The sequence below is a fragment of the Notolepis coatsorum genome, assembly GCF_963971535.1.
Source record: "Notolepis coatsorum genome assembly, contig: SCAFFOLD_302, whole genome shotgun sequence".
NCBI lineage: Eukaryota > Metazoa > Chordata > Actinopteri > Aulopiformes > Paralepididae > Notolepis > Notolepis coatsorum.
The window spans coordinates 248,440-273,349 of NW_028173907.1; the positions used below are offsets into that span (position 1 = coordinate 248,440).

The following is a 24,910-nucleotide window of genomic DNA, read 5'->3' on the forward strand; positions in this document are numbered from 1 at the left end:
CCTAATTGTCTTCTGGATAACGGTCAAGCCTAGGGAAGAGCGGAAGTACGGTCACGCCCCTCTCTTAAGTGCATGGACGAGAGTGGGCGTGGCCGGACAGGTGCATTGTAGCTAAATTTGTTCAGGTTGCCCTAGGCAACAGGGGACTTCCCATAGAGCAGAGCACTCGCTATTACTCATATAACTAGGGTTATAGGATAACCTTCGTTGTTCATTGAGACACACCCAGTTATCAAGCAATCCACCAGTTGGCCAATCAGAACCCTCCTGTTGTTTAAAACCATGTGGCACTTGCACATTATCCTGTCTCCCGTGTTGTGCATTTGGGCCCACCTGTTACAAAGTCCTAACAATCAGTTTGTTCGTAACTTTCTCGTAAGTCCATTCAAGCATGAGCTCCTATATTTTACATAAAGAAAAAAACGCCCAGTGAAAGTGTGTTTTGTTGAATATAACACCATAGTTTACCAGGGAATTATAGTTTTTTCAACATGTAAAGTTATATTTAGGTGTTTTGAACCTAAAAACGTGTTTTTAGCAGACAATGGGAAAATACATACATTTTGGTGTTGCCTTCATATTTGTCTCATCTCCCTGCAATTTCCCCTCCCCCTTCTCCCCCACACACACAAAAAGGCCCCACCATAATATAGCGCTCCTCCTTTTCGGTTGTGGGCTCCTATCAATGTCCCTCTCTGAATCTTATCCAAATAGCATAGTTACACACATGAATCATCAACAGGTGATTTTTATTCAAGCTGCACAATAAATTATAGTCGTCAGATCACTTCAAACCATAGCTTCAAACGCATCAAATCCTTCACTATGATTGTCATCATCACTGTCCCAGCATTCAGGCTCAGAGTGCTTGTTGAATGTCTTTTTGCCATTTTTATTATGAAACCAGGGACAAGCGCCTCTCTCTCTATCCTCCATTACGCACAACCAGCACATGTCTGTCTGACGGTCCGATCTGCGGAGCACACTGGAATATTGAGAAGCTATAGGAATTTTCCATTGGTTCGTCCAGCCCACGTGACCATTTCTAGCATTTCCATTGGCTATAGTGACGGACATACAATAATGGAATTGCAATGTAGTTAATTTGACTAAAATAAGACTTTCAGCAACATTTTCATTTGATTTGATAAAACATGGAAAAAGAATTCCAACTAAAAGTTAAAATCCACTCCCAACAGTATTACTGGTAGATGTTTTTCCCTTTGGTAATTGTGGTTATTAATCTTGTAAGTCTTACCTACAATCTACAATCAGTTATTGACTATTGATATAATTCCTCACATAAGACACTTAGACAATTAGCAATTTCTTAAACACATCAGCCTTTAATCTAATATAAAATAATACAAGCAGGGGGAGGGGGGGGGGGTAGACGACTCTCACAGGAACTGAAAGTAGCAATTTCTCAATAGTATCAACACACATGATGCAGAGGGTATGAGTCAGAAGTTCTCAGAACCGATGAGGGGAAGTGTCATCATAAGGCAAGTTCGGAGTGCAGATGTTCCGTCTGAGGAGACGACAGTACCTGGAATTTGCCTGGATGTGTTCATTTACGCCATCAAATCATTAACCACAAAAGATGACAAATGCCCACACAAGTAAACACATCTCATCATTGGTTAACCTGTGACAGGATCGGGTGTGAAAATGTTTAAAACAAAAAATACATTTCTTTTAACAATAATGCAGTACATTCCTTTGTGTACAGATTCATGTAAAGTAAACAAAAAGAAGATGCAGTTGACCTATTCACAAGTTCAAACCTCCGTCATCAACTGACTGCATGAGAGGACGATGGTTTGCGGTGGGATAAGATCATGAAGGTTAGTTTGGCTTGCATGTGGCAGGGTGGCGTCTATTCGAAAGGCAACCGGTTTATGCGTTTTGCGAATCTGATTGGCCACTGACGTTTCTGGTCATGTGACATGTGCGCCCAATCGCGTGACGCGCCCATTTCCGCCTCGACCAGCAGCAAACTACCTAACGCCTAGTTTATCACTGGTTAAGCTTAGGCGACTCTTTCGAAGTTGGTTAAGGTTAGAGTTTGGAATCAGGGCTGGCGTTCTATCGCCATGCTCTAAGACAAACTCTAACATTAACCAACTTCGAAAGAGTGCCTAAGCTTAACCGGCGAAAGAACTTGCCGTCACACGATTGGTGCGACCAGAAACAGCAGTGGCTAATCAGAGCGCAAAACACGAACGCGGAAGCATAAACCGGTTGCCTTTCGAATAGACGTGGCAGGGTGGCATAAGCCCAAGATGGCTGATCCACCCTGAGAGGCCCAAGATGGCTGATCCACCCGAGAGGCCCAAGATGGCTGATCCACCCTGAGAGGCCCAAGATGGCTGATCCATCCTGACCGTTAACACCAAGATAGCGGTGACAGATGCAATTCTTCTGACTCTAAATGGTTCAAAGGTGAATGTTGAACAGGGATATGGGATGTCCGGTTCCGTTAACGGTTGGTATCGCTGTAGTTGCTAAGTGCACCGGTTGGTATCTAGGTTAATTAGGATGAGGTCCCGGATGCAAGGGTGGCGAGACGGGTTCAATTGAGGATCGGGTGGTTATTTCTCTAGTCCGAAAAATGAGAGTATGAACACGGCTTCCAGGGTAGCATTGATGTAGAGTGAGAATAAACCTGAACAAAAGGGACTATATGCTCTCTTGTCAGTATATCCAGGGTTATGGGCAGGTGGGTGGCTGGTGTTTCTTGATGGTTGATTGACTATGTTCTTATAGTGCCGAGGTTGATCTGGCCTCCCTGCCTTGTTGCTCTCCGTGGGGAGAGTGGAGGGGAGGTGATCGTAGCCTCCCCTCCTGTCGCCGTCGGCCCCCATGACCTTTCGGGAATTGACGAGACAGCGTTATCGGTGAAAAGAAGAGGCGAGTAGGCCTTCTTGGAATTCCTGGTCCAAAGCATGTAGATGGTTTTCCATTGCAGTAGGATGGCAGCTCATGCGAGATGACAGCTGAGGTGTTTTGACAGCTGTCAAAACATTGCTTAAATCGCGGGAGATGTTTGTGGTTGACTGTAGACATTTAGCTATGAACACATTTTGGCAGTTTATCTTTACTGCCACTGGAGACTGAAATCATACGAATACATACAACAAAACACTATCACTTGCTCTCACTGCTCACTTTTCAGTTGCTTTCTTCTTTCATTTCATTCTCATGACTGTAGAAGCTTAACTCCCTTTGTATTTGATCTGTAACGATCATGATCACACATTCTCATCAGTACTCGGTACTTCAGTCACTTGTGTCGGGGGCAATTAAGCCCTAAAGATGTATCAGAACAATTCAAATCGGAGGGTAGCAGTTTCAATCCCTCACGTGATAAAAAGGAACAGTGTGATCGACCCAAGTCCCAGTGCTTCTGAGGAATGAGATCAGAGAGACAAGTTTGTGTTTCTATGAATTTCCAGCAAGAAAATTACAACAGGCCAGTTGTAAAACACACTGTATCAGCTACTATAGTCTACTGTAACAGTTAACTCACTGTTCAAAGCAGTAACTTTCTATTGTGCATTATAATGTATAGAGGGAATACTGGTAATAAAGACAACGTGTGATTCTCCTGAGAAATGCAGCGCTGCATTGTGTAAAACCAATAGACCTCTTTCACGGTTTGCAAATGTAAAAAGAACATAGGCAAAATAGCAAGGGTTTTGCCTACAAGATGACCTTGACCAAAAAGATGATCTACACTAGAATCACTTGACCAGGAGGAAGAGGAGGGGAGCAGTGAGGAAGACTGGAGGGGAGCAGACATTTCCAAGTGAACTCAAGTACCCACTGTGAACGTATGAGAAAATACATATTTTCCATCTCAGAATTCGGCATTGAAGGGATAATCCTTGTGCTTTAAGCCCCTATATGATAAAAAAAAGAAGAGAGAATGTCATACAGTATATTGTTTGTACAAATCTAGCCTTCCAAATATATATATTTTTTTCTTTTCGAAAAGTGAAAACGGGTCGGTAACAGAGCCAACCCTAAACTGTTGTACATTTTCTAAAATATCACCCTAGGATTGACAACGGCATTTTGAAACCATAAATATCCAATGAACATTGCTATTTCCAGTTGTAAAAACGGACACTTGACATGTACGCCTAAGGCTCTACTAAGTTTGACGCATGTCATTTTGCGGTGTAGTCATCCTTTAATATTAGAACGATTGCTATGCTAATGAAACACTAAGCGATTTCCATGAGCTCACCATTGCATGGGACAGACCCTCCAGTTCCTGTTGAAGCCTAATATGGTCTTCATTTCCTCTTCAGTCAGCTCAAAGTCAAACACCTGGAAGGATCAAGACAACACAAGTCTGTGCAATGCGCGAGACAAAAAGGGACGTGCCTGAACTGAGCGCCAAGACAAACAATTCAATCAATTCTCACACACATTACACACACATTAAAAAAAAATTATAAAATAAAATAAAACATACCTGGAAATTCTCCTGAATGCGCTTGGGCGTGATGGATTTGGGAATCACAATCACGTTCCTCTGGACTTGGAAGCGGATCAGGACCTGAGGGAGGGAGGGAGACATGTGAGACAGCTCAGCAGTTACAAAGCATAGCACAAAAGCAATATTATTATAGTTGATGTGGAATGTATAGGGCTGTCCCCGACTAAGGATTTGGATGGTCGACTATGATTGGCCAAAATATAATATTATTTTAATTTTCTTTTTTAATTTTTTATCATTCCATTTGGGCTGTGGGGGGTGCTTAATGTCTGAAGGAGTCGACTGAAGGCTTCTTGTCCTCTGCAAAAGCATGCAATTGGTCCACTGATGGATACATCTTGATATTGGTCTAGTCTAGTGTGTTCATTAGATGGTGAACTCCTCTTTCAGTGCCTCTGTGCCTGTTTTCGTAGGCAGTTAGCCTCTGGTATGCGTGTCATTAGCGTTAGCCACGCTTCTAGGCCTCTTTTCTTTTGGAAAGAATGATAAAAAAATATATATATATATCATTTAATTTTTTTTTTTTTTATTATATTCGACTAAGAGGTTAGCCAGTCGACTACGGCTCCTTTCGACCGATTAGTCGACTAATCGACTAATAGGGGTCAGCCCTAGAATGTACACATAACATGATGTGGACAGGTTGCAGCATGGCGAGACCTAGGTAGGTTACAACAATGGGCATAAAGCCCAGTTATCCTTAGAATGGCAAGCTAACAAAATATTTATACAGGAGAGTAGACAAAACTAAGTGGAGCATTGACATACATAATATGAATTATAGATATGATGTACAGAGAGATGGATAATGACGTATAGTATGAGAAGGCTTTGTGTGTACTACGTGTGTACAAGTTGATGGTTATGTGTAGAGAGAGAGTGAGAGGGGGCGGGAGTAGTGCGTGTAGATCGATGGGAGTGAAAGCTATGTGTATGTGACTATGCATATGTGCGTGCATGCGAGATAGTGAGATGGTAAGAGAGACAGAGAGAGGGAGGGATAGTGTGTTTGTGCATGTGTGAGAGAAAGAGAAGTGCTAAATGTCCCTGTCAATAGTCAATCATAATAACACTTAGGGCAGGATCCACAAAGGGTTTGCGCGGCTTTTTCCGACGCAAAGCTGGTGCATAATAGCTCTGAAACTCAGTTTGCTATCCATAGAGGACGCACAACGGGTGAAATGAGGTGGTAACTAGGGATGGGTACCTTTCACATTTGAACCGATACCGGTACCCAACGGTACCTTTTTTCCGGTACTTTAGTCTCAAGAAATTTAATTTACCTACCTCAGTCGTAAAAAAAAAAATCCAAACTTCAAATAACTACAATTTCGATAGTTTTCGGCTTGCCATTGCTCCGACTGCTTTGTTGTTGAATCAAGTCAAATCCTAGGTAAGCATATATTGTGCGTGTGAACGAAAAAGTAAAAAAAAAAAAAAAAAAAAAAAAAAAAAAAAATTCTCTGTATCTCACTTGATTCGATACTCGGTAGTACCGACATGTTTCGGTTCGGTACCTCAAAAGTACCGAATTCGGTACCCATCCCTAGTGGTAACTGCCTTCCGTCAGCATTGCGTCCGGTGCAATTATCGCATATTTAAATGAGGTAAAAATGTGGGCGGAAGATTTCCCCTATCTATGCAAATGAGCCTCGTTCAAAAATGCTCCCAATCCACAAAGCCCGGCGCCAATTGCACCGAGCAGTTAACGCTACGCACCTACCGTCTTCACAGACAAGGTGGTAACTAAGTGGAGCATGGTGCAATCGAACTTTATATAGAACCTAATCTAGTAGGAAGCGCAGGATTTTTGGAAGAGTGTGAATGAGAGTGTGCGAGCATGTGTGTGTGCGAGCGAGTGAGAGAGTGTGTGCGCGAGCGTGAGTGTGTGTGTGTGCGAGCGAGCATGAGAGAGCGAGTGTGTGAGAGAGAGCGTGTGTGCGTGAGAGTGTGTGTGTGCGAGCGAGCATGAGAGAGTGAGTGTGTGAGAGAGATAGCGTGTGTGCGCGAGCGTGAGAGAGAGAAAGCGTGTGTGTGCTAGCGAGCATGAGAGAGAGTGTGTGTGAGCGAGTGTGTGAGCTGTTCAGGGGGATTTTCCCAAAAATGATCTGTCCAATAGAATGAATGACCTGGGCGACTGCATGTCCTTTGTTTACAAATTAGGTTAGCTCAAAAAAGGGCAGTGTGAACGCAAACCAAAATCAAACAATGTATCATTCTCACATTTGGTCCACCAGAACGTTTATACAGTTTGTTTAAACAAGTTAGCGTCCTCTCAGCGCTGTCAGGTGCAGACTGCTCAGTGAGGCAACTGCGCTGCAGCAGATCAGGGGAAAACTCCACACATAATGGGCGTGTCTGCGCTGGTATCTCATCCGTGCAATGTCCTTTGTGGATAGCTTGCAAAGACGGAGCAGATACCGCGCGCAAAACCCACGCAGTTAACACATTGGTTGCCAGCAGGGGGTGCGCGATTTATCGCTTGAGTGCCAGCGCTTTAGTCAATGAGAGGACGAGCACATTTGCAAACGCATAAACTATATCTTAAATTATGGCTATGTGTCTAATACGCCCGTCGCTCATCAATGACTTGCTTGCAGTCAACATGTACGAAACGGATTGTTTTTCCATCAGTACATTTCCGTTTTATACCGTTTTGAAGATTTCTAGTGATTCCAGAAAAATCTGCGAAAATAGCTCTTTACTGGAATACACAAAACACGGTCATTTTTCGACCCATTTATGAATAGTTTTCAAATAAACCCTAGATTATCGATAGTATATGTGTACTTATGCACGCTAGAGAAGCGGGCTGAAAAATCAATTATCTATGCCCTGCCTGGCGCTAACATTACGCACACACACACACATAGGAGACACGTTGTGAACGCTGTTAAAAAGAACTCTGATTAACCCAATACTGGTAAAATAAAGTCCTTACCTCACATCAGATGTTCTGGAAAAAGATTAATCCAATTCCTGATCGCCATTCCAAATATCGATCGTGTTTATTGATCTAACGTTATACCTCAACACATAATCGACGCTTCTTCCAGTACGCTCAGTGGATGCAATAGTCTCAGTTTTTTTGATGGAGTCCTGTACCTGGGCTGATGTCTTCTTGTGCTTCTCTGCAATGGCCTTGATGTTGGGGTCGTCCAGGAGCGAGGGGTCCTCAGGTTTAGCCCTGGAATTGACAAGCATCATCCATAACCTTTCACTGTACTAATTCAAGCATAACATTTAGGGATGCAGATATATATATATATACACACACAATATCCTCTATATATACGTATATACAGACAGTATATTAGTAATCAGTATTGGCCAATTTGGGTTTTAAGAAGCTAATTGGAAACAGCTTGGTTTTATTTCTATGGCCACTTGTAGAATTGACATTTTGACATTTAGCTGAACGCTTTTATCCAAAGCGACTTACAAGTTCTGTACAACAAGTCAGCAGGAAGGGTACAACACTTTCAGCTGAGTAACAATGTTCATCAAAGTGTTGAAACTTGAGTGCTGCAGTGTTGAGTGCATAGTAGTAGAGACATGTTAGTATATTAGGAAGAGTGCATGATAGTAGAGGACAGTATTAGTCAGAACTTAGGTTAGTGTTATTTTTTCATTTCAGATTTGTCTGACACTCAGTCTTGTGTTGCCTGGTTACCACTTGTGTTGTGGTTAAACAAACTCGAGTGCCAAAGTGAACAGCATAAAGGAGCAGGAATTGAACCAGGAACCTTCTGATTATGAGTTGACCACTCTACCTCCTGAGCCAATGTCGCCTCCTAATGGTGAATGGTGTGTACTGACCAGGGTCTGTCAGGGGAGCCCAGAGGGCTGTAGGCCGTTACTGAGATGCCCTGAGAATGGCAGTAGCTGATCAACTTCTCCTGGGTCAGATAAGGGTGGCACTCCACCTAGTGGGACAAAGGGAACAATATATATATATATATATACCGGTATATATATCAATACATATAACGATATCTGCTTCCATAGAAAATAATGTTAAGATAATACATTCAGTCTTCATCATATTGGACTGCATGGTAATGGGAAGTATGATACAGTATACAGCAAATTCTCATTTCATGAGAATCATGCGAGTCTTCTGGCTAAATATTCGCATTTTTTTTAATGTAATTAATTAAGGCAACACAATTGCATATCACAATTCAATATTGATAAAAATAAATTGTTTATAATAAAATAAATAAATAAGTTCAATGTTGCTCAATAGATCATGGTGAGACAACGATTACGTTGGCAGTAATATGCTTTTGGGCAACCTGAACAACAGGGTTACAGATTTTTCAACATTGATATGGTTTGATATGATATGCTTTACTGTGTTCAGTGTAGTGCCACAAGGCAGCACGGAAGTGGAGTCCTCACAGTGAAAAAGGATGTGTGATTTTAAATATAAAAAGGAGTAGCAGAACACCTAGATATTTATGGTGAAGGAAGTTTCTCGAAAACAGCAAGAATATAAGGTCACCACAGCGAGTTGGTCTAGTAGCCCTGAGGAGAAACGCTGCAACCATTAAGAATTAACAGACATTTAACCGGCAGGCCCGTCACTTTTAATTAAACGTTTAGGAGAGATGTCCTTAAAGGTCTCTTGCCCTTTTAGATCAGTTCTACAGATCTTACATTTGAGGGCTAGTTCTGTTTTCTTCAGACTGGGGGTTCAGACTGACAAACAGTTTTGATTTGACCCTGTTGTGGCTAAGCAGGCCTATGGTACTGTGCATCTGGGAGATTTAGACTGTAACCATCTCAAATACGCTACACTGTGCAATATATTCATTATGTTGTGAACTGAGAAATGTGTCTTCTTTCTTTCTTTCTCATTATTGACATTTGAAGCAAGTGTGGGGTCGCCAAAGAAAATCCTATATAAAATGGGGTCAACTCATGGTATAAAAAAGTTTGAGAACACCTGCACTACTTGTAACCTGCCAGAACCTTCTCTCAGCCATCATACTGCATCAATAAAGATTAAAGATCCAATGGTGTACCTGGTTGTTGGCAGGTTTGTACTTAAGGCCAGGCTTGTTGAGGATGGCTTCCAACTGCTCCTTGTTGAAGTTGGAGACGCCGATTGCTTTGACCAAGCCAGCATCCACCAACTCTTCCATTGCCTGAGAAAATCAACCAGCGCCGAAGTCATGAAAGCCGATAATTCTACTGGACCTCAGTTTTTTACTCTTAAAAAAGAAGCATAATGTGATATGGGCAAAGTATCAAATTGCAATATTTGTTCTTATAGTCGGGTTTTGCCGCCATGCGTTGATCCTTTGATATTTTTCCTTTGATCCCCGTTCTACACACTCAGCCGGAGCTCCTTAGGTCTCCCTGGCTCATCTGCCTACGTTGGAATTGCAATGGCGATCAAATCTCACCAGGTGGCAGTATCGCCTACCTTTTGAACTGGGGATATCACTTGTTCCCAGTACTGAGTTTACCACCGGCTGTTTCCGCCTAGGAGTGGATCACAACATAGAAATCGGTGGAAGATTTGGTGCATCAGAGCTATTCTTTCCCGTATGGTAGCCATGCCCAATATACACGAGTAATTGTGATCGCCATGGGATCGACTGGGATTTGTTCATTTGAGTACTTTCTGACTGAGGTAAGGTCTATTTTTTTTACGTAAAACATGCTTCTGTACCGATCAGTGTCGTGTTTTACCGGACGTAAAACATGCTTACAAACACGATCGCAGTTTCTAGTTAAAACGATGATGATTTTGTGAAGACACATAATATGTACATGGTATATACCTTTGATTTGGAAGTATTTGGGGTTTAGGTGATCAACCAGAACGATTTAGGCATATTGCATATAACGCAGCATATCTCGTGATCTATGAAAAAAGACTGGATTATTTTGGAAAGGGGCGATGTTTAGTGTGTAATAGCGCACAAACTACAGTATGTAGAAATGAACTTATTAGTCAGTGATTGACTATGAACAATGCCTGTCAAATGAGCCGTACTATTGTCTCTATAGCTATAATACAGAACACACAATGGGTCTGCAAACATTGCTAAAATGGTCAATAATGCTGGCGCCATTGAGTACAGATGGGGAAAGAGGGTGGTGCCCAATGAGTTAACAATATTTGACAGTGTTACATTTTTCCAGTACAAATCGTGTGTGATGTCTTGCATACATGTATACCTCCCAACACTGTTATGAAACTTACTTTTGTTTGTTTGTTAATTTTTTTGTCAAAGATCCCCTCCACACAACAGTTTGTTTGGTCTGGTTTTTACACCAAACATTTTCAATAAACTACTGAAAATGCTTTAGCAGCATCCCTACACCTTTGCCCTCGTTGAGAACGCAAGGATCTACGAAGCCCCACCCACGTCTTCCCCTAAGCTGCAACACTTCTTAGCTACACAATCTTGTTATAACTAAGAGATTCACTGAAGAAAATAATTGTTTTTGTGCACAGATCAGTAGATGCATTGAGTTTCATCCAGTTTCCTGGATGACCATGTGGCCAGCTGGACGATAGCGGCCGTGATCGGTCTGCAGGATTAGTTGCATCACACAGGCGGCTCCGGTTTTGAGGAAGTACAGAGAAGCCCCTCTGCACAAATTACAATCTGTATAGTCAAAGTCATGCCTTCAAGAGGAGTTAACTGTCGGGGGGACATTTAACCTCTTAACAGGCGGGCAGAAAAGTGGCCATTTTCTTTACTGCATACCTTTTTTGCAAAGCTTAGCTTTATACTTTATGCTTATAGCACATGCATAAGCCTGGTCTCTTTTGAAAGATAACACTGAAGTTACTAATACAAAAAAAGGGAAAATCACTTTTAGTGCTAATGAAATGGAGTAACAGAGGTCTGAACTTGAGTTGAACTTGTGTACTCACATTTTTCTGTAGCAGTTGCAATAAACAATATAAAAAATAAACAGGTATAAGCTGGAAAACACTGCGATTCCATAGCCTGAAGTCTTATGTAGTACAGGTCCAAATTTTATAAAAATCCGTTCAGAAACCGTGTGCAAAAAAAAAGAAAAAAGCTCTCCAGAATTCCATTTCCTCATCCACGGCCATTCATTCGAAGTCTGATTGACTTCTGGTTTTTGCTCGTCAACTTTCACCTAGATCCCTTATTCACATATCATTGGAAAGCTACACTCATTGGCTACAATGTTGACCAATACTCTTTGCAATTGGCGGATTATTGACAGTTCTGGAGCCTCGGGAGTCCGGGGTGGTCATCTGACGCTTGCACGTAAAAGAAAATCGCACTCCTGACATATCGTCATGTAACTCGAGAACCGAGGCACGGATTTGGTCGAGTGAGGTGGCGTTTGAACGGCAACAAATAAGAGCTTTAATTCGGTAATTGATATGTTCGGTGAAGAGGTTAAGAAGTTAAGAAAAGGATATAAACCCAAGTTCCAGGCTTGTTTCATACAAACAGTGCCTTGGATAAATTAGGTTGATACATAGAGCAATGTCCTTTTACTTATCTATTCATGTCAGCTCATGAGTCATGTCGGCTCATCCCATTGCTAACCTGTTGTTCCAGTTTTTAAGTAACTCGATAGTTTTACACTTACCTCCCATGTCTCCAGGAAGTGACTATCGTCATTCACGGTGTCTCCTGCACTGTCCAGGGGAAAGTTCTCATCGCCAGCCTGTACAACAGAGATGCAAGTCATAAAAAAAACACACTACATTCCCATGAGTCTGACACCTCAGAGGCCTAAATGATTCCATGCGGAAATATCAAATGAATATAGGTAGCGTACTAAAAGAAAATGGCATACAAATAGTATAACGGAGAGAATTGTGTGTGTTAAAACGGACTCAAGAAAAGACAAAGTACTTTTTTTAAAGTCCCACCTTGAAACCCATTGGCCAGTGGATCAGGTAGAGATCCAGGTAGTCTAGCTTCATATCGCTGAGTGTCTTCTCACAGCCTCCCCTCACCCGGGCCTTCTCGTGGAAGGTGCACCACAACTATGGGGAGAACATGGAACTCAAGAGTCTGGCAAAAAATCACCACATATTTTGGGTTAAAGGAGCACTTCACCCAAAAATGATCATTTGTATATCAATTACTCACTCTGTGATGCCTTGAATCCACGGTTAAGGTAGAATCCAAAAAACGGTAGCCATACTTGACGAATTTAACGTTGGCCAAATTTAACAACAGCAAATAATCTGTTCACAAACTCTCAAATAAATCTTGCGGTATAACCCAAGTCTCCTTTATCCAGTCGTACGCTCAATACTTCACAAACGCATGTAATTTAGCAAAAAAACGTGCAGACTAAAACATTTCACAACTAGGACAGAGAGACTTCGGCTCAGCTTCTTCCCCCAGGCCATCAGAGCCTTGAATACCGAACTCTCCACACACAAGCACACACACAACACACACAGTACACGCTCACACACTAGCAGCCACTTTTACATGAGCACACACACACTCATGCTGCACACGCTCACACTTATGGTCACTTTACAAAAGGAAAGGTCACTTTAAGAATAGTATAACTTGAGATTGTATAATATAGCATTGTATAGCAGTGTACATAAAGACCCAGTGCCTCATCCGTAGCTAACAGTGTACTGCACTACCACAGGACCTAGCATGTCCTACCATGCTCTGTAAATAACTCATGTACATATACCGATATGCCCTACTTTGTTTACTTGTTTTATTGCACAATGTCGTTCTATTGGATTCTTATTATATATTACTATTTAGTGATGCACCGATGTGAAAATTGTGGCCGATACGATAACCGATATTAATATTGCTGTTCTGGCCGATACCGATATTTACCGATGTCGATATCTCTGTATAGAAAAACTTTTTTATGATAATCAAATAAAGAGCTATTTTCCAAAACGCATTTTTTTTTTAACTTTTGTAACTTATTTTCAGAAATGACATTTTGAAACTATTTAAGGCCAAAACATGTAAAAAGAAAAAAAAAAACGTTTTTTTTTTTTTTTTTTTTAATATCGGCCCTATCTTGATATCGGACCGATACCGATGTGTAAAAAAACGGCCATATCGGCCGATATTATATCGGCGGCTGTAACTGAGGGGTACAATTCCCTGACTGTATTGATAAGTATGGTATCATTAAACCACTACCGCTTTATGTACTTTAATTACTGGCCATACAGTACACGATATATGAATATGATGAACACTTCCCACAATGAAATCGGTTCCAGTCAAAGGTATTAATCAAGTATTTAATGGAGCAAAAGGTACATAGGATACTTTACATTATTCTTTGAATGCACTTGTAAGGCAAAGGAATATGCGTAGGCAAATCAATAATGAATGTCCATTCTCTGGTTACGCAGGAGGTAATTATACAACCTGAATCTTAGGGAATTATATCTATGGTACACTAGTAATATAGCGGGAGATACTGGAAGGGGTTCCCCTGGTTGTAAGCCAGCGGGGGGGGTAGAAGATCTGTCGGTAGTAGGACGTCTGGTCAACGATGACTAAGGAGACTTCAGGTACAGAAGCCGGTGCAGTAGCCTCTTGATCCACAGACGAATACAGCTTGGTTCTCTTGTAGACTGTAGCTCCACAGTGAAGAAAGCTAGTCGGCCTCAGGCTCTCTGAAGCGCCGACTCGACTTGACTCCTCTCGGGGTAAATCCAACACGTGCAGGCGTCGGCGATTATCCGCTCCATAAATCACAGGACCAAAGCAAATATATTCCAGCCGCAAAGGGCTATGTAGTCGTCGGGTAGATTAATCCAGTGTACATACGGTTCTCGTCTAGGTCTCCTCGGGTGAAAGCGCCATGCGGTCGGCCCAGCCTGGATAAGAACTCTAGCTAATACGAGGAAGCGTTGGAGATGCTGGTCACTGTAGAACTTTAACCGCACGATACACTATACACAAATAGACTATTAATGACTTAATAGAAATATGTCGCACTCGACGGTATAGCGCCAAACTCTGACAATTCAGTTACTAATTCGCACGCGGTCTCAATGCTCTATTCTGGGGCCAAACAGGCCATACTTCACCGCACGTTGTATCGTGGGTGAGGCTTCAACTTATCGGTAACATACTAAGGACGAAGGGTAAGGAGGTAAGGGGCTTCTATATTCACCTGCGCCGTATTTATACGCACGGTGAACAAACTAGTTCCAATCTCATTTCTGTCGCGTATCCCTGGGCAAGGCCGGGCATGTCCAGACACATCTTGACGGTGACTTTGAACATGGCTCCGGAGGCCGGTCCCTGGCGCCGGTGGACCGCTGTCCAATAGGAGAATGAACTATTATGGTCTGGGCTAAAGGGATATTCCGTGTATATGTACAAGGAATATACAGGGGATATCAAACGATACACAAATACTATGCAATATATATCAATAAATAAATATATATATTCGGTTTAATCTGATCCTTTGTAACAGCGGCCGATATATCGTGCATCACTATTACTATTGTATTATGCACAATCGTTGCGGGCAAGACCCCCCGCATTTCATTGTATACTTGTATGCCGTGACAAATAAAACTCTTGACTTGATTTCCAGTTACACACTCTCACACGCGTACATGTAGCCTGCCTGAGGAGCACGTGTGCTTGAACTTGTGTATTCAATTGAAATCCTGCCTCCCAGCTCATGCATTGGGGGGTTAGGTAGTGGGTGAGTGGAAGAAGAACTCCTGGCCAATGAACAAGCTGTGAGGCGGGATTTCAATTGAACACACAGGCAGAGTTAAAATTAGGGTTGTTGCGGTGATGTGAAATTCCCCATGAATAACAAACTCATGATGACAAGACCGGTATTACCGGCGGTGTGACAACCGGACATTTTACACAATGACACTCAATGTCTGCAGAGCGCTTACCTTGATCTTTTAATGTTACGCAGCTACATTGATCCGGTGTGTCTGTCAGTCTACGTCTGTTTTTAATTCATTTTCAACGAGGAGTATCCATTTGCTGGACAGAGTGTAATACCTTCCGTACATTTTCTATCCATTCATTGATGGATCAATGTAGTTGTTATTTAAGCACATCACACAATTTTGCTGGACTGGTCCGGCTGCGTGTTGCTTTTTAACAGCGGAGCAGTGCAAGAATGTGACAATTTGACCATGTGACCGCGGCAACGCGGGAGAGCGGCAGTGCGGAAATAGGCTGTCTCTAAGACAAACTCTAACCAGCTCCTTAACAGCGCCTAAACTTAACCGTTCTAACCTTAACCAACTCCGAAACAATGCCTAACCTTAACCTTAACCATGCCTAACCTTAACCATAGAAAGAATATTGCCATTCTCTAAGACAAACTCTAACCTTAACCAGCTCCTTAACAGCACCTAAACTTAACCGTTCTAACCTTAACCAACTCCGAAACAATGCCTAACCTTAACCTTAACCATAACCATGCCTAACCTTAACCATAGAAAGAATATTGCCATTCTCTAAGACAAACTCTAACCTTAACCAGCTCCTTAACAGCACCTAAACTTAACCGTTCTAACCTTAACCAACTCCGAAACAATGCCTAACCTTAACCTTAACCATGCCTAACCTTAACCGGCGAAAGAATACATGTTAAAAAAAAAAAATCACGTTAAAAAAAAAATTTGATGGGATTCGAACTCGTCAACAACGGACCGCAGGACCGCTGCTCTGCCAGGTGAGCTGAAGCGCCGAATGAAAATCATGGCGGATTAGGGCGGTTACATAATTCCGCAAGCTCTGCCGCTCCGCTCTGCGGTTGCCGCGGGGCGTGTCGCAGCCAATCAGGGAAAACGCGGAAGCAAAAGCAGCACTGCTCCGCTGTTATTAAGCAATAGGCGGTCCGGCTCTGAGCTTCTCTCCAGTCAGGTTGCTGTCTGGGTTTAAATCCGAAATATTGCCAAATCCTCCGATGTGTTTGAGTTTGTGTTTTGATATACAGTAGTTTTGCTGTTGTTAAAATTGGCCCGTTAACTTCGACATCAAGTATGGCAACCGTTTTGTGGATTCTACCTTCACTGTGGAAGCATGCGGGGAAAGATCTTCATGAATTCAAGGCATGACAGGGTGAATAACTGATATACACGTACGGTAATTTTTTAAGACCAAATTACACTGAAGAGATGTGATGGTGGGTGCCTAGGGCTGACCTTCGAAGCTTTTTTTGGCAATCGAAGCTTCGGGGCCGAGCTTCGATTTTAATTCGAAGCTTCAAAAAAATAATTATTATTATAATATATATATATATTTTTTTAATCTTATGTGGTGGGACTTGTACATGGTAAACTTTGTTGTTTTTAAATGTGCTCTATAAATAAAGTGGATTGGATTGATTAATTAAGTAGCCCCTTTCATGACTGTGACGCAGCCAACAAGGTTTCACTCGGCTGCGCAATTATGTTGCAACCTTCGTCTATCAAGCAAACAATTATATAAATATTTATATGTAGTTGATAGAGACAAAAGCAGAATTAGACTTAATTAAGCACGTTTTATTAAGACATATTTTGATATGGGTCGGGACACTTTAAAAAAGCAGCACAATGAACACAAATCTGTCTGATATAGTCTTAAATAACAAATGGCATTGCTTCGCTTCTTCGTCGACATGTCTGCTGCACATGTCCTTGTTGTTTTCAACACAGATAATCTCCACATGCTTGTTGTAGAGAGGTGGAGTCGAGGCGCCGCTTACTTTCGTTTCATTGGAATGGAGGCGGGAAGGCGCCGCTTACTTTCATTTCATTGGAATGGAGGCGGGAAGGCGCCGCTTACTTTCGTTTCATTGGAATGGAGGTGCAAGATTTTGGAGGGAAAAAAAAGATTTTTTTTTCTTTTAAACTTCGTTTTATTTATTTTTTAGCTCGTGCCATCGAACGAAGCTTCGAAGTATTTAAGACAGCCCTAGTGCCTAGTAGGGATGGGTATCGTTAGGATTTTATCGATACTACTACTCTTATCGATACTGCTTAACGGTTCGGTACTTTATCGATACTCTTATCGGTTCTTTTTGGTTATTTTTTTGCAAGAAAAAAAGACAATTAATTAAGAACAGAATCAACATTGCTTTATTATTTATAAATACAACTTTATAAATAAGTATTATAAATAAATATAATTTCTTCAGCAACAGCAGCAGCAATGTTCTTTTATATAACTTTATAAATAAATATAATAAATTAATATAATTTCTTCAGCAACAGCAGCAACAATGTTTTAAATGTGTCTGACTCTGAATTATAGACTTTTTATAATAAACAACAAATGCAAAAGGCTAACAGAACTGTGACACTCGTTCACCCTATCCTCTGTCATCCTTCCTCTAGCTGCTAGGGAGAAAGGACTTTGGGTGGTGGAGGGAGGTAGAGGGAGGATGTGTGGTGGCCCTGGGCTCACTGGGCTGGGACATAGTGGCTGACGCCTCAGCTTGACGATCTATAAAAAGTTTAGATTGTAGTATTTGTAGCTAAACAATTGTTTTGTTTATTAGCCTATTTGTAATAATTCGTTATTAGCCTAGGCAACTCCGTATCTTGGGTTACGGCTGCAGTATGCAGATGGAACACTGCGCGCAAGGCAGTCGAATACGCGCATTTCTGCACACTAATATCATGTTTTGCCAACAGATGTTTTGATAAATTGATTTGCTCGTATTGCCACCCTTACTGGCAAATGTTTTGTTGCACTTGTGGCAACGTGCATTGTCGGCATTGACCCTTGTAAAGTATATCCATACTTTAGAACGCTTCGCTCTATCCGCCATGATCACGACTCAGTGCATGCAGAGCTGCTGTCTGTGTGCAGCGCGCTATAGCACGGGGCGTCGGGGAGCACTTTCATTAAGGAGTACCCGTATGTAGTACCCGTATGTCTATGTGTAGCACTAGCGAGCGACTCGCGAGGAGTGTGTGTAATAATTGACTCGCTGGCTGCGGCTCGCTTCTCGTGCAGAGACAGAGAGAGGATCGTTCGCAACTTTTAAATAATAATAATAATAATAATAATAATAATAATAATAATTTCTCTAGAGTATCGATAGCAGTACCGAGGACGTCAGAGCTTATAAATACTCCGGTATTTTCTAATATAGTACCGGTTCCCGTTTAAAACCGGGGTCCGGGGGGCATCCCTAGTGCCTAGGTGACATCCATATATCTACAGTCTGTAGCTGTAGTAATACGGGCATGCATGCACCTCCCGTTACGAGTCGACTCACCTTGCTAACCACAAAAAGGTCCGCTCTCTTGACCACACCATCCTTGACCATGGCCTGAATGCCCTCGCCCACCTCCGGCTCATTCGTGTAGACAAAGGCCCCGTCGATGAGCCTGTAGCCTGCCGAGATGGCTGCTTTCACCGCCTCCGTCACCTTGCCAGGGGGAGACTGATAAGACATGGCCAGGGAGGTTAGTGTCAATGTCCGCAGCAGTAGAGGCAGTTTATTTTACAATGTTTTTGTGGAGCTAAAGCTGAACTTGAATATCCACAAGAATTTAATTATTTTGTATGGTTATTGGTCTCTTATAATGAATGGAATTGGGCTCTGTAATTTGGATGATGGAAATAAAAGACTGCTTCAGCAAATGAAGATGAAGAAATGAAGGCTAGGGCTATTTTATTTTTCTTAACCTTAACCTTCTTACCTTAACCTTATCCAGGGTAGGTTCTATTTGTCAGCAACGCCCTGCTTCACATTTGTTTACACACCTGGGAGCTGCTCAGTACAACCATAGTCCGACACTGTTGGCCACTGAGCAACACTACTGGAGCAGTTGGGAGTTTAGTGCCTTGCTCACAGGCACTTCAGTGGTTGGTATTGAGGGACGGGAGAGAGTTATTCATTCACTTTCCCAGCCAGATTTTTCCTGCCGGTCCGGGGGATCGAACTGGCGACCTTCCGGTCACAACCCCACTTTTCTAAGCTTTAGGCCACTACTAGATATAGGGGTGTTAACCGTATCTGAATACAACACTTCTTTGATTGCAGCCAGTATGACATTTTACATAATGAAGAAGCAGAGAGACAACATGTAGGCTAGCACTAAAACCTTCCTCTCATTGAAGGATGCAATTAACCCAGCAGCTACGTTAACACATTCGGTGCCAGACCCGAGATTTCTCGGGTTTTGGTAGTTTATTCCTTTATTCGATATTTGTATTAATTATTTATCCAGGGACCTCTGTGTTACCATAGGGAATGAGTCTGAGGTCGCAATACCGGCCGCATCCAGCTAGACGGCGGTATCGAGCACCCTTTGTAACCTTGTATCTTGGCCTGTGTAATGGCCAAACGTCTCCGGTTTCATGTTTCCTTGTCGCGCGAGGGGAGCCGTTCTCCCGGTTCCATTGAAGCGCGTCAAATATCCCCGATCCATATGTTGTGGTGGATTATGCCGTGGACCAAATGGACATTGGATGTACCAGATGGCGATCAAACAATTGGAATATTATTTTTGGAATACTACTGATCACAGGTACGATCTGACGTCAATTTTAGCTTGATCCTGCAATGCTTTTATACCGATCGGGCTGATAAAGGTTTTTAGTGTTCAATACGAATGCCGTTACCGACAATCAAATAATCATCATGAAATGCTGTATTTATACTGCATTCGTTTATGATTGGAAGTGGGAAACGCACCATCTACGACCTACGTGTTCAACAATGCAGCTTACATACTTCCTAGCCCCTTTTGTGACTGATGCACCGAGTGAATACAGTCCCTTGTCCAACCATGTAAAATTCCTACAATTAAGTCTGTCTCGCTTTTCTCTATCATCGCAGAGAAATACATATGAAAAAACTAAACAACACAGCTTTATTTCCGGCTGTGGGTGCCTGATGATACCAATTTTTTTTTGCTCTGGAAATAATTTAAAGGAACTAGCTGAATATATTGTGTATGAAATGACAAAGCTAAAGAAATGGTTTGATGTAAATAAGCTATCACTGAATCTGAAAAAAAAAGAAAATTATGATTTTTGGCAATCGAAAACTAGATGAAAATATAGTACTGACCATAGATGGAGTTGATATAGAGAGAGTTAATGAATTTCGTTTTCTTGGTGTGATTATGGATGATAAATTAACATGGAAATCTCACATAGCACACGTTAAAAAAAAGATGTCCAAGAGTATTTTTGTTATGAATAAAGTAAAGGATGTGTTAGAGCAGGGGTGTCAAACTCATTTTCACAGAGGGCCACATCAGCATTATGGTTGCCCTCAAAGGGCCAAAGACCGTATAAATGTTAATGTAATGTAAAATAAATGTAGCTACACATTTACATATTGTTAAACATGGTGTTTCTGTATTTATTATAGGCTTGGGCGGTATCATTATTTTCAAACCGGCAAACCTTTATGTTATAATACCCCGGTGCACGGTATTTGACGGTATGACTTTCATTTTCATCAGCGGGGGGGGGGGGGGGGGGGGGGGGTGTTACGTGTTACCAAGTAAACAAATCATCGTCAGCTCTCAGAATGATAGTCCCGTCCCGCACCGGTAGAAGCCCGCACCGTTTTAGCGTTAGCATCTAGCCTATAGCCATGGCAGACTATTTGATTCCTTAAGGGCTAGAAATTGCCTGGGTTTTGGTCATATGCTCCCGAAATGCTCCCGTTGTTTGGCTACTTCTATGTGCAGTAAAAACTACTCGAATGCTTTATAACCTAGCCATTGATTTAGTTCAGGGTAATCCAAGATTAGCCGCAGAGCTAACGCTACTAACGTGAGCTAACGCTATTTATTCAAGCTCAGTAGCTCACAGAGAGAGATAAACAGCTGACAGCGGATAGTACAGGACGGTACAAATACAATAAAAAGGCGGGTGGGGGCTGTTGTGTAAACCTTGTACTCTTTAGTTCACATATAATAAGAGACTGATTGCTCCACAAGGACCACAACAACACTGCTCTCGTCACAACGCTTTACGGTATTTTCACAGCACTGTCGCAACATTACACCGTTGTGACCCACTCGCTCCACTAGAGCGGTCTCGCCCTCTGCTGGCGAGTGTGTGCACTACACTCAGTGTGTGCACTACACTCAAAACTCCGTTTCACTGTTATAGAAACTGAAGCGCATCTGTGATTTTGACGGTGACGGACGGTATTGAAAATCAATACCGTAGGTATTTCTAAATACCCTGGTATACCTTAATACCGTCATACCGCCCAAGCCTAATTTATTACTTATTCAAGTTATACATATTGCATATTCATTTGCATAAATGTAAAAATATATGTTAGCTTATGTTATTTTAACAAATAATTTTAGTTTATCAGAACCCCATATTACTCCACCAATCAATGATCAAACCATTCAAGTAAATAACAAAGAAGAATATCATCAAATACAAGCTATGACATTAAGTTTGTTCAAAACCTTTTTGTCACAGTCAAGAGGGGCAGAACTAACAACTGTGAGCTGCAAAGCACACGTGGGACAGATGTAGCAGATGTTACAAAAACAAATGGCTGCACACAACCTTGCAGAGGCCATACATCCAACTAATGGAAGATAGTTTAATTAACTTTAATTAACAGATTGCAGAATGGGTACAGTACAGTACAGCTCAATACACACAATTGTTAAGGGGATGCAGACCAGAGAAAGACTTTCGACTTGTTTACATCAGGGTCCCCCATTTTCAATTCGTTAATGAAATTGCTATTATGTGTCTGCATGAACACACAACTGTAACTGTACTCAAAAATAACAAAATAAGGGTTGTCTCAGTTCACAACTATATTGGTCAAGTTTTGGGTGGGACTTGTTTGCGTCCCTACAGCTTCTTATTCAATTGAGCGAGATGGTCGGTTATGTCACACAGCCAGTTTGCATCTGACAGTTCAGACAATATTTCTTCAACCCTTTGTTACCTATTTCGCATGGATCTTTTTTGTATTTTGGGCTGTAAAATTGTCAAAGAATGTCTGAGGAGTAAGTGCTTTTGGCTTTTTTCCTTTGTTACCTCAGATGTTCAACATACATGTATGTGTAAGAATGTGTAATAACTAAGGCTGTCAAAGTTAAAGCTTTATTAACGCATTAACCCACAATTATTTTAACCCAATATTAATAAAAAAAAAAAAAAAAAAAAAAAAAATCTTTTTACCCTGAGCTCTTGGGGGGCCACATCAAATGACGTGGCGGGCCGGATTTGGCCCGCGGGCCGTGAGTTTGACACCTATGTGTTAGAGTATGAGGCAATGAGAACACTCTACTGTTCACTCATCTCACCTTATATCAGTTATTGTGTTGAAGTATGGGGGAATACTTATAGGACCAATATAAAACTATTATACTACAGAGGAGGGCTGTAAGAATCACACATAAAGTGAATTATCGAGAACACACAAACACATTATTTATTAAATCTAGAATAATTAAGCTTGAAGACATGGTTAAGTTTCAAACAATGTTAATTATGTTTAGGGCAAGAAATAATACACTGCCAGAAAAACTACAAAATCTTTTTCATTTAGAAAGTGAGTTTAGTAGGAGAAAATACAATTTTTAAACATCAGTTTGCACGTACCACACTTAAACAGATGTGTCCTTCAGTTATTGGTGTAAAGTTGTGGAATTCTCTCCATAGCGAGCTTAAAGGGATGTAATAGTGTTTATCAATTAAAAAAAATTTAGTCAGTATGAAAATCAAATGTGATCTGAATAGTGAGATATTTTCTTTTTTTTATTCTTTATTATTATTATTATTATTATTATTATTATTATTATTATTATTATTATTATTATTATTATTATTATTATTATTATTATTATTATTATTATTAAATGTGTTCTTGTTTAACTGTGGAGTGTGTGTTTCTTGTATAATGGTATAAATTATTATTTTGTGTAAATTAGGTCATGTACGCCGACCATTAAGTAAATACTTGTTTAGTTTAGGAATAAGGGACAGGTAACTATAAGATTTATTCTTCTTCCTGCTCCTTTTGTCCATGGAATGATATTTATGATTGTGTAATGAAGAAACTCTGATTGTATTGATTCCATGTGGCAAATAAAAACTCTGAACTGAACTGAACTCGGTGCATCACAGTCACGAAACCTGGAGTATGAGAGAGAGATCATAATGACATTGGTCACATGTTTCAACTCTTTCACTTAAAAACGACCAAAACTATTGAATTTGTACAAGACAGGTTTGTAGTTTTGGGATATGTGGGAGATTATGGGCATAATAAACTCTATAGTAAATCTGCTTTATTTTGGCGGTGTTATGTTATGTATGTGTGTGTGTCACTGGAATTTCCCTGTGAGGGATTAATTAATAAAAGATATCCTTATCCTTACTTTAACTATAATCAAAGTCAAACCTAAAACACAAACTTTGAAACCTCTTATCTATATTGACTAAGGGTGGCTATGTATCATTCACAAGGCTAAAATGAATTGATTGATTGATTGATTGATTGATTGATTGAAAAGTTTATTAACAGATTGCAGAATGGGTACAGTACAGTACAGCTCAATACATACAATTGTTATTTAAGGGGATGCAGACCAGAGAAAGACTTTCGTCTTGTTTACATCAGGGTCCCCCATTTTCAATTCATCATAACATATGACAATGACATACAGATAGACAGTACTGCTACATCTAGACATTTATGACATACCAGATTTGCAAATACAGTACTGTTTGTGATACAAAAAGAGTCCAGAAAAAGAGTGTGTATACATTTGACGTAGAAACTGTACATTATACAGCCAGCCAATACAGATGTATGCACACAACCATAAAACCGTAGCTGACCTTAGCATTACGAGCGAGTAGTAACGTTACTTCAAGAATACCATGGACTGTGTTTGCACGCTGTCATGCTCTCTATGCAAGGAAGGCTAACGTTAACAACACAGGAGCTTCACTGGAAGTATAAAAGTCAACGCACGTACCTTCCATGTCCCAAGCCCCACAATAGGCATCTGTGCACCCGTGTTCAGTTTAACACATGTTGCCATTATTGTTACAAAAGGACGAATGATGAACCCACGCGTCTGTTGCTGTAACCGGTGGGGAGAAGCAAGTCTGCAGGACTGACACCGTCTTGACAAGATTCTCTTCTTCTTCGTCTTCTTCTTCTATATTTCCGGCGGACTACGCGTCTAGGCGTATTGCCGCCCCCCACAGGACAGTGGGAACACTGTAGAAATAATACGCTGCTGCTGCGAGTAGGGTCGAGCTGCAACCTCGGAGCCTCGAGGTCCAGATTGGTACTTCCGGCCTGCCACAGGACTAATGCGGAAGTATCTCGAAGTACGTCTGACGTAATAGTCCTGTGGCAGGACTATGCGGAAGTATCTCGAAGTACGTCTGACGTATCTCGAATTACGTCTGACGTTTCTCTACGTTAGCGAAC

At 41.3% G+C, this 24,910-nt stretch overlaps 1 protein-coding gene across 1 annotated transcript; it reads right to left on the reverse strand.

Moving 5' to 3' along the window:
* Positions 1 to 1,323: 1,323 nt before the first annotated feature.
* LOC311247658 (aldo-keto reductase family 1 member B1-like) lies at positions 1,324 to 24,633 on the reverse strand. The gene is made up of 10 exons (XM_084338670.1): positions 24,447 to 24,633; positions 18,734 to 18,901; positions 12,396 to 12,512; positions 12,110 to 12,187; positions 9,541 to 9,663; positions 8,330 to 8,436; positions 7,616 to 7,697; positions 4,487 to 4,570; positions 4,256 to 4,338; positions 1,324 to 3,905 (listed from the first exon to the last, which is right to left on the reverse strand). Exons 1-10 carry the CDS (start codon positions 24,510 to 24,512, stop codon positions 3,863 to 3,865), a joined length of 951 nt encoding a protein of 316 aa, XP_084194796.1. The 5' UTR covers positions 24,513 to 24,633; the 3' UTR covers positions 1,324 to 3,862.
* Positions 24,634 to 24,910: the final 277 nt, after the last annotated feature.